Source organism: Filicampus tigris, chromosome 11, assembly GCF_054856515.1.
Source record: "Filicampus tigris isolate MCC_2025a chromosome 11, RoL_Ftig_1.0, whole genome shotgun sequence".
NCBI lineage: Eukaryota > Metazoa > Chordata > Actinopteri > Syngnathiformes > Syngnathidae > Filicampus > Filicampus tigris.
In genome coordinates this window covers 20,538,150-20,549,018 of record NC_141227.1, presented here as the reverse complement: position 1 = coordinate 20,549,018, position 10,869 = coordinate 20,538,150, and the positions used below count along the sequence as shown (strand labels likewise).

General features: G+C 39.7%; 1 protein-coding gene across 6 annotated transcripts in view; it reads left to right on the top strand.

The window, feature by feature from the left end:
* LOC147140089 (VPS10 domain-containing receptor SorCS3-like) overlaps positions 1–10,869 on the top strand; it is a 61,531-nt gene that overhangs the window by 36,134 nt on the left and 14,528 nt on the right. For all 6 annotated transcript variants that reach the window (XM_086044905.1, XM_086044904.1, XM_086044903.1 and 3 more), the window contains 8 exons: positions 662–764; positions 2,327–2,403; positions 2,492–2,583; positions 4,170–4,277; positions 5,034–5,151; positions 6,106–6,239; positions 6,723–6,836; positions 7,049–7,220. In XM_086044905.1, the coding sequence (XP_085901031.1) occupies positions 662–764; positions 2,327–2,403; positions 2,492–2,583; positions 4,170–4,277; positions 5,034–5,151; positions 6,106–6,239; positions 6,723–6,836; positions 7,049–7,220 (918 nt within the window). The remainder of the gene's footprint in view (positions 1–661; positions 765–2,326; positions 2,404–2,491; positions 2,584–4,169; positions 4,278–5,033; positions 5,152–6,105; positions 6,240–6,722; positions 6,837–7,048; positions 7,221–10,869) is intronic.

The following is a 10,869-nucleotide window of genomic DNA, read 5'->3' as shown; positions in this document are numbered from 1 at the left end:
CAGCTGTAAATTCTGTACAGTATTGATGCTAACATATAAAGCTGTAAAAACCCTTAAAAAGCAATCGCGGATTTCTGCATTATAAAGGCGATTTCCATGACAGAAAGATAGGTTGCATAAAAAAACATTTTTTTTAAAAATCGGAGATATAGCCGTGGTTGGTTCCAGGATTCCCAGTGATATATATTGTGCTCATCATCAATTATGTACTGTACTGTATCTCGCCTTGGGCTATATTTCACATTTGACTTTGTTGCGGCGATGACCCCGGTACTGACCTCTGACCCTTCCCTGGCTCCCCTGCACCGCCTGCCTTAACCTCCGTGGCCTTATTGATGTTGTCCAATATGCTGCATAAGGAGTGGAAATGATTTTTCGCTTCTTACCGTCGCATCCTGTCGGACTTTAATTACACGCTTGTTTGCGTTTTTAAAAAAAATAAATAAAAAAAAGATGAATTAAATGCCCTCCATTTCCTCATTGTTTTTTTCTTTTTATCTGGGAGACAACAAATGTGCCTTTTGTTTCTTCCCTGAAAATGGGAGCGCTTTTCTCCAGTGGTGAAGGCAGGGCTGATTCAGACCGATTCCGTTAAAATGATACATAATTATGTTCGAATGCGATGTGATGCTATTCTTAATCTTTTTCCTTTCGTTGACAGCCTTTTTGTTCGCTGCATCTTCATCTGGAGATGTCTGAGAATCCCTACACCTCTGGACCTATCACCAGCAAAAAATCAGTACCAGGAATCATCGTTGCGACAGGTACGGTATTTTGTTGTTTGTATTTGTTATTTATTATTTTGGTACGTGGTGTTGAATAACTTCCCGTTTCGACTGTTTTTGATTTACAATTTGCTGTAGCTATTTGCTGAAATATGTGTATAATTGACATCCATTATAAATGCATTGGGGGGAAAAAAGACTTTTTAAACACCCAAAAAGTCTTGATAAACCACCAATAAATACCCCCCCCCCCAAAAAAAAAATCGATAGAAATATTGGGGGGAAAAAAAATCACTTTGCGTGTCCACTGAATTATCCAGGTCCTGTCAAAAATCAATAACATGTGAGTGATTTATTTCACCTCTTCTCCCCACTTTCCCAATAAAATCATAAAACTGTCAAAGATTGAAAGGGATGAGTGATTTATAACTGCAATTAATTCATTAAAAAAAAAAAACAGAAAAATAAATCATACCCGTAAAAAATAAAATTGACATCACGAAAGCATTTTAAATACTTCAGTCTTGAAATAGAATGGAAGATTTCCTGCGTTCCTTCAAATTTGAGTTGAGATCATTTGAGCCGATCCTAAATCATTGCGAGTGATACTGTTACGCCTTGACAAATATGTGATTTATGCCCCCCCCCCCCTCTACCCACCCACTTTGCCATGATAACAATAAAACTGCCAAAGGTCAACGGGGAGAAATGATTCATAACTGTAATAAAAAGCACATATGTCACAAATAAAACAAACATCTGGAAGATACAAAACGTTTTATCATCTCAATCGTTATCAGTGGTTCAAATAATATACCGTTCATCTGACAAATAGTCAAAGTAACGTAAATGTGTGAACCTTTAATTAATCAACATTAAAACACAAAAGGTGCAGCAAAATCAATTTAAAGAGGATATAATAATACTTCCTGAGTAGATTACTGTAGCTTTACCACGCTATTCTTCTTTTGTCTTTTTTTTTTTTTTTTAATGCTAATATTTTGTAATATTATCTGCACACGTGCATGCGTGCACTACGCGGCCCACTGGAGGTCAAGCTCCGCACAACAGAAGCAGCACATATACTGTAATTCTCGGGCAAGTGGAATAGGATGATTGAGTGTGTGTGTATAAGAAAAGACAACTCAACTCAACTTTATTTAATTATAAGGCGCTCTAAAAAACAAACCACAACTATTAACGCAGTTCTGCACACAATAACGATCAAACATAAAACACGATAAATAGCATTGGTGATGATGATGACGTTGATCATAATAAATACTTTAAGTGTCGGGCCAATCAAAAAGGAGGCTAAATGCTAATATTGAGTCCGATGGCCAATGCGTGTACCCCGCTTTAGAATTATTATTTTTTTTTTCCCCCCCCACACAGTTACACACCAACTCTTTTTGCCTTCAAGCTTAAATCTCAGTTGACAATATAAAGTTGCATTAATGTGTCCTCTGTTGGCGAATGAGGGCGTACAAAGATTCACCAAACAATTCAATATTTATCAGATGATGCTGTATTTCAGTGTACTGTCTTTTTCCAAGTGTGAAATAATCATCCCCCCCCCCCCTCCCCCTCCTTTCAACTAGGCAATATTGGAACGGAATTGTCCTCGGCCAACCTTGGCATGTTCATAACGTCTGATGCAGGGAATAGTTGGCGACAGGTGGGCGTGCGCGCGCAAATGCACGCAGCGTTGAAAGAATCATTGTGTGTCATTAGCACAACGGTTGTTTTTCCTTCTCCGTGTGTAGATCTTTGATGAAGAGCACAACATTTGGTTCCTGGACAACGGAGGAGCTTTGCTGGCCGTGCTGCACGCACCCACGCCGATTCGACACTTGTGGTGCGTACAGCTATTACGCGACGGTAGCATGAAGTTACCGGGGTAGAAAGTTTTTTTTGTTGTTTTTTTTCCGTTTAGTCCGAGTTTGCAAGAGCAGTGTGCGCTAGAGCCCCTCTGTATGGAAAGTAAGCAAAAATATTGTTTGTGGTCATCTTTGTCAATTAACCCTTTCATGCACAGTGGTCACTACAGTGGACAAGCTATTTAAAAGTTGCTTAAAAGAAATACATTTATATTTTAAATAATTACATCAAATCATAATTAATTCATGAAAGGGTGAAAATATTTTTTTAAATTTAGATTATTTAATATAGGTGAAAGCAACTTTTAAATAGCTGTCCACTGTAGTGACCACTGTGCATGAAAGGGTTAATTTCATAAATGCACTTTTGGGGGTTCGATTTTTAAAGTGTTCATTTCAGTATTACTGTTAGAGAAGAAGGACGGTCAAACAGTTGTTTGGGGAAATTTAGTTTTTATTTTATAACACAACAGTACTTTTTTTTTTATATTGTACACGACAAATACTGCATATAAAAAAAAAAAAACGTTAATGCTAAAACTAATAAAAACAAAACGAAACCAAAACATTTTTGAAACGATAAAATCTGATCAGAACTAACAAACATGCGCTACAAACGAATGAAAATGAACTGAGTTTGAAAAACAAAAGTCAAAATGAAACAAAACCGAACTCATCATGAAAACTCCGAGACCTTTAACTGCTAAACAGCGAACAACTTTAGTTACACGCAGTGTACTCGTAACTAAGCCATGTTTGCCATCTAATGGTGAATGGTGATATTACAACTTAATACGCATATTTGCAGATTTTTTTTTCCATTTTTTATTTTCTTTTTTGGGGGGGTTAGGATTAATTAAGGGGCCACTCATAGAGTTCAGTGGCGTGTCAAACTGATCGAGCATTTTACTAGTATACTATTAGCCTAGTCGTTCTATTACTATTATATTCGTCTTACTAGTGGGGACAAAAAGTGTTTTAGTACACGGACCTTAAAGTGGATATCGAAGATATCGAATAAATGCTTTCCATTTTGCCGCTCCTCAACTGTCGCAATCATTTCCAACAGCGACGAGTCCGTTTCAACCAGCTGCCCGCGCTGGGATGCGACGCCCTGAGTGCTTTTATGTAAATCGGACATACAAGGTGGAAACCTGAGAAGGGCCTCCTCAGTCGCTCACATTGCAGCAGCTTTGTAACGCCGCCGACTTTGGCGTCCCCGCACTCGCCGATCCCCAACAGCCCCCCCCCCCCCCCCCACCCTCCCGTCAAAAGTGATTAAGCTGCTCAAGAGGTGATTTCCAACCCGGCCCAAATCTATTTCCAGTGCTGCAACCTGAGTCATATCTCTCTTTGCGGGCGTTTTGTCACTTATATGTGGGAGGGACATTTATCCTTTTCGTTTTTGGCTGTCCTGAAATGTTGTCACCTTGAGGAGCATCCAAAGTGCTTCATTTGTTTGATAGAAAACAAAAAGCGTTGATCATATTTCACGTGCCCTCATTTCTCTTGTTGTTTGATGTTCTGCTCCTAAATGTCGCACTCTATCGTGTCTCACATGAAGGATCAGTCTAGACGAAGGCAAGAAGTGGGACCGTCACACTTTCTCCCTGGCGCCTCTCTACGTGGACGGAGTCCTGATGGAGTCGGAATCGGACAACCACATTATCACGTAAGGAATGGGGGAAGTTAGACGGGAATTAAGCAAGTGATTTACTGAATAGACGTACGATGTGCACCCACTGGCGGAGCTAGAGGCGGAGCTAGAGGCGGGGCCGCGGCGGCACTGCCCCGCCCTGAAATATGATTGGACACAGATAATTGATTTTTGGCTATTTTCAAATTTTTCCAGGATTTTTTTTCCCCCCACATTTCCCCCGATTCTCCGTAGAGAACATACAATGAATGTCTATCAGCGTTTTCTGAAGAATTTTGGAGGTTAGTAAAACATTTTTTGGAGCGTTAGCCTTGGCCCCCCCCCCCATAGCCCCCGAAGGATAAAAGTCTAGCTCCGCCACTGTGTGCGGCATCAAGTGTATTGTAGGAGCAAAAGTGACTCTGGTATTTTATTACCTTCTTTTATTTCATATTTAAAAAAGAGTAATGATTTGATTAAAAGACTCAAACATAATTTTTTCGACTTTTATACTTATTACAGAACATTGATTCAACTGCAAAATAAAAGCATACACATAAACTTGTCTCACAGACTTTAGTGGCTGCCTGACTTCCTGTTTCGATCAATGGGGCAGTTACAATTGAGCGCCCTGAACTCTGCCTAGCAACAAGCGGCCATGTGAGCGGGAAGAACAATTCCGAGCCATTGTGTTCATCGGCACTCTTGACCGAAAGCATGCTCAAATGCATTTCTAACAGTGTTGAAACAATTCCTCACGAGTCTAAATGCATTTTGCGCACGGTCCCGTAGTTTCTTTGGACACTTCAGCCATCGGTCCGAGTGGCAGCTGATCAAAATCGACTACAAGGGCCTGTTCAGTCAGAGATGCATGGATGGAGACTATCAGACATGGTCCCTGCACAACAAGGTAAGAGGAAGATGTCTTCTTTCGACGTGTTCTTAAAGGATGGTGCGGTGAAGAGCGGCAGGATTGAGAGACCATATAAATTTTTTTTTAAAAAAACCATGGCCACTCCCGTGGCGTTGCAGCCCTCCCTCTTGCAAATCCGCTGCAGTGTACTCATCTGCTGGATTACCAACATCAGGTCTAACCTGCCTCCGCGCCGTTCTCACCCTCACCCAGTTTCCAAATAAGATTCAAATTGGAACATTTTCAAAATTCCCCATTTTAACTTCCCATGAAGATCTACCAATTTCTATACTAGAGATAGACCGATATGCTTTTTTCAGGGCCGATACCGATACTGATTATTAGTAGTCAAGGAGAAAGATAACCGTTATTTGGAACCGATATTCATTTTCAGTAAAAAGGAAGATATCGGCATCAAAATCTAGAGAAAAATTTACAGGTTTGCACAACAATTTTTTTTTTCAATTATTATTTCAAGAAATTTTTGACAATATACATCTCTGTTATAAAATTCTAACAAAATGTTGCGGGAGCACCCGGGGTTGTCAGCGTGTCTTAAAAAGGATAAATGAAAACTTAAAGAATAGCTCCATGTAGTTTTCTACAGTAAATGAACATTTCAAAATTTCAAAATGACAGAAATGTTAAACTTTCACATATCTTTCTTTTGATTTCCACAGTTTTAAATTGATTTATTATCGGCCAACAGAGTTTTAAAAAAGGCCGATGCCGATATTCGCCAAAAAGCCAAATGTCGGTGCCGATAATCGGCCCGGCCGATAATCGGTCTATCCCTAATCTATACTTCGGAATGTTTTTCATAACTGATGCCAAAATGTGTACATTTTGCTACTACCAATGCCTTTATTCTCGTACACTGTCCTTCTATTCACCTGAAAGTCATTTCTTTTGTTTTATCACAGTCAACACCTTTTTGTATTTCCATTCAAGGGTGAGCTGTGCGTGATGGGCGAGAAGCAGATTTTCATGAAGCGCAGGCCCGGAAACCGCTGCATGTTGTCCCAGGATTATTCCAGGATCTATTCATCCGAGCCATGCCAGTGCACCGCCTACGACTTTGAATGGTGACTACGTCTTCTCCCGGTTAAACACTTCTAAATTTCACAAATTTACTGCTAATTGCTTCCCCGACATGTTTGCAAAGAGACTCGGTTATCCAGTGGCCGTTAATTAAAGACACGCGGATCGGTTTGCATGCATTAATACAGTAGCGGGTTCCGAGAGTAGCAAATATGACTGCGTCCTTTGAATCTAATTATAGCGAGAACTTTCCATCACTCCGCTGCGATTTGCAAATAGCGTATTAGAATTCAATTAATAATGAATTGCGCAATTAATTTTAAATGCCTGTCAGATATTCTGTTTGATCAGGCTTGTCTGACAATCTTGTCGCTATTTATGGCGTTAAAATATGCCGCTATGAAACAATTATAAAAGCTTCCTCGTCAAGTAGGGATTATTTGGCAGTCTGGAGAATTCCCTAAAAATCGCTGTGCTTTTTTGCCTTTTCTGTCGGTGTGTGTTTGCGTGTGTGTGTGTGCGCGCAGTGACTACGGCTGGGAACGCCGCACCGATGGGAAGTGCTCCCCTGCTTTTTGGTTCGATCCAAACGGCGTGGCCAAAAGTTGCAGTGCGGGCCAGAGTTTCCTCAACAGCACCGGGTAAGTGTTCCCTGAAATCCAGTCCATCAAAAATAATATCATTTTTCTACTACCAGTGCCACTTTTTGACCTTTTAATATGCGATTAAACCTGAACATGCAGCTGTGCTACTAGCATGTCAAAGTTGGCCGACTATTGCGCAACGGAAGAAAATGGAAACTGCGAATGAGTCGTGGACGTTAATCATCTTTGGCATCGCTTCGCTTTCTTAGGTATCGCAAGGTTTTGTCCAATAACTGCAAAGAGGTCGGGAGGAACGTGTACTCGCCCAGACGTCAGGGGTGTCGCCCTCGACCGCCCCGAGGCCTCCGCTTGACCACCGGTGGGGGCGAGCTGAGCGCCCCCGTGGGAAGCAACGTGACGTTCATGGTGCATCTCCAAGACGTAAGTCAGAGTTTCACACTGTTTAAACCCATAATATGTAACTTTAAACAAAAAAAAAAAAAAGGCATTTTCACCCAAACCAAAATTTTGTTCTATTTTTCAGTATTTGATCTAGCCTAGCAACTATCTCCCGTTTGTGAAAAGATAACTAAATATATTCTGTATTTCTGTTGCAGAAAATAATCCTACAATAATTACTGCGTAAAACAAAAATAATTCAATAAATAACTCCTACGAATGAAATCATCTTTTTGAGGCCTTAGCTGATACCAAATACACGAAGCGGAAACACAGCCGTATTAGAATTGAAAAATGCAAAAAAAGTTGCGCAATCATGGGGTGCATCTGTTATTGTAATGCAGAATTCCAGCCTAGGGGGCGCCAGTTACATATTGCATCTTTAAACGGGAAGTCAACCCAAACATATTTTTTTCAAGAATATGTTCTATGCAAGCCCACTAGTTGAAACGAGGCATTCTGATAAATATTGCATTTGTGGAATAACCCGTTTTTAGCCACCTCTGGGGGCGGCCATTTTGTCACTTTTGTCGACTGAAAATGACATCACAGACCCTCAGGGCTCAGGTAATGACCAATCACGGCTGACCTGTTTTCTGCAGCTGAGCTATGATTGGTCGTTACCTGAGCCCTGAGCAGCTGTGATGTCATTTTCAGACGTCGGAAGTGACAAAATGGCCGCCCCCTGAGATGGCTAAAAAGGGGTGGATTTTGCTGCTTAACTCATATTCCACAAACGCAATGTTCAGAATGCCTTGTTTCAACTAGTGCGCCTGCTGGGAACATATTCTTGGAAAAAAAAAAAAAGTGTTTCGGTTGATTTCCGCTTTAAATGTAGAAAGCTACAGTGTAGTGTGTTGTCTCATGTTCGCCTTGTTTGTCGAGCGTGTTGACAAGTTCTAATTACCGTGTGCAAGCTAATTACTATCTGTGATTAGCATCGCTAATTAGCCTTATGCACAGAGCAGCTCGGGATGAGGTGGTTTGAGTTAATCAGGTCAAGTCAGAGGCACCCTGAAAGCAACATAACATGTACAACTAGTATAAAATGACAACTTGCAGGTCCGTTTATAGCTCACGCGTGTTTTGGCTGACGTCGGGCTGCTGGTATTTGCTATCCGATTCACCGTACGTGGCAAATTAGGACTCTTAAATGTTCACGTGAAGAAGATTAATGCTGTCACGTTTGAGCACTCCAGAATAAATCTTGTCTTCATCGCGAGATGGAAAAGTTCAGTCCTTTGAAGCAGATACACGATGGTTGTAAATGAGAACGAAAGGCAACTCGTAGTAATTATCTCTGTGAAGGTCGGCGTGGAATGATGAGGTGTAAAGTGGAAAAAAAAAAAAAAAAAAAACGTACACGTGGTAATGATCTGCTGTTTTTTCTTTTATGAATAAACATTAGGCATAAGATTTTTTTTTTGTACCAACATATTGTATTTTATCTGAAAGTAAGTATTGCTCACAGTGTGAAATTTCTTTATTTTCTTCTCGGTCCTTTAAAAACTCAGCCCCTCAAATCTGTGTACTGAGCAATATAACATTTAGCAGGCTTGTTTATCATGAGCGTAACCACCCAAAAAAAATCTCAATAACACATACTTGAAAAATACACATGAAGTCTGCCGCTTTGGTTTGAAGGTGGCGCTTCCGCGTTGGTGTCTGCTCCATGCTCCTTATGAGTGTTTTCATTTTGTATTGGTGTGTTTGTCTCATTCAATTTCGTGGATGCCTATCAAACTGGTGTTGGGTGTTCATAATTTCTAAATATCCAGGGGGAGCTAGTGAGTAGGGGTGTGGAAAAAAAATCGATTTGCCAATATATCACGATTTTTGGCCGCCAAATACAATATCGATTTTCAGCTTCTAATATCGATTTAATGATGGCAGTGTGTAACACTCCATTTTCTTTTTTTTTTTTCAGAGAAAATGTGCAAAAACACAAATAATACATAGGATATTTTGGTTGGTTCATATATAACAGACAATCGTGAGTTTTGGTGGTGATCAGAACTGCATATCGTCGCTGTCCCGTGAAAAACACTTTTATTTCCATTTTTAACATTTTTACGTGAATGGGGTTTCTGCATTATAGACATCCCAATTATGTGAAAATTTTAAAAAAATTATATGAAATTGGACATACCTGTTTTTCACAGGACAACGATGATATATTTTCACCAGCAACCTTTTGTGAGTTTTCCGGCATGTTGATGCCCCCAAATCTAATTATCTAATTAGAGTGACAAAACTGTAACGGAACTACTACTGATAATGATGAATGTAGCGGTGTTGTTGTTTGCAAATCTTTGTGTGGCCTCTAGTGGAAAAGCATCTGGCAGCAGCCAACGTACTCTTGCGTCTTCCTTGCGACTGTATCCAGCGTTTTGATTTTTATTTAATAATCTTATTTTCTGGGATGTTTTCCTTGCAGCAACGTTTGTTTATGTTCAATGTGCAAATATTACCAAGATGTGTGTGTGAGCGTTTTCCTAAGAACTAGTGAAGAGATTGTCCCTAGAAACGCTGTTGATGGGGAGCTCTGTGTGAATTTTCCAGAATAACTAGGACAGCGCCTTGGGATGAGAAGTGTGGGTTTTTTTTGTTGTTGTTTTTTTTTTTTTTAAAGGGAATATTATTCGGGCTCGAGCAATGCCAAGGCCCTTTTGGCATCGTTATATTATTGTGACGAATGAATGGCCTTTTTAGGGGTCTGAAAACGTAACTTATAGAAATTACGTCTATGCTGGTGATTTTTTTTTTTTGCACCCCCTGAAAAGTTAGAACAACTTAGCCCATGATGGTTTCCAGTTGCCCAAATGAGTCCCAATGGGAAGCAACTATACTAGACAGATGAGCAATACTCAATTGCCAAGCCTCTTCACATCCACCATCTAATTTGAACGAGCACATGTCAGTTTGATGTTTATTTTGAGTAATCCTTCTAAAAAAAAAAAAAAAAAAAAAAATATTTTAAAAAGCTGGCTCTGGTAAATTGGAAAAAAATTATGAAAATTCATTGATCAACATGAACTTGAGTGATGTCTATCATACCGGAAGACAGGGCAACATCTAAAGACCAAAATTGAAGGGGAAGTCAGCCATTTTGGTTTGAAGCAGCAATTTGGGAAAACTCCAGGGCTCCTACTTTGACAAATTCCAACTCGGTATTTCAGCCAAACGAGCCCAAAATAGAAGCAGTAATACTTGACAGATGATTGACACTCAACTGCCAAGCGTTTCCATCTATGCCATCTAATGTGGGCTGAGCAGGATGGCAAAGTTTGATGATCAGTTCGGGGATTCACCCAGGAAAAACCCCACTCAATAGATTGGGTTGACTTAATTACTGCTGAGCAATTAATCCAATTCAAATCGACATCGCAATGTAGTAGAGTGCAATTTTCAAATGGCAACGGCTATAATTGAAAAAAAATGCATCCTTTGGGTCAGTCAGTAGGCTTTTTAATTTATTTCATTTAAATTCACTTTAAAACTCTAAACTCAGAAGTAGATTATTTTTGCGTAAACCTAACCTAAAAGACCAAAACATTTATGTATAATAAATCTGATATTATTTGAATTCTGATTATTTTATTGCTAGTTTTTTTTTTTTTTTTTTTTTAAA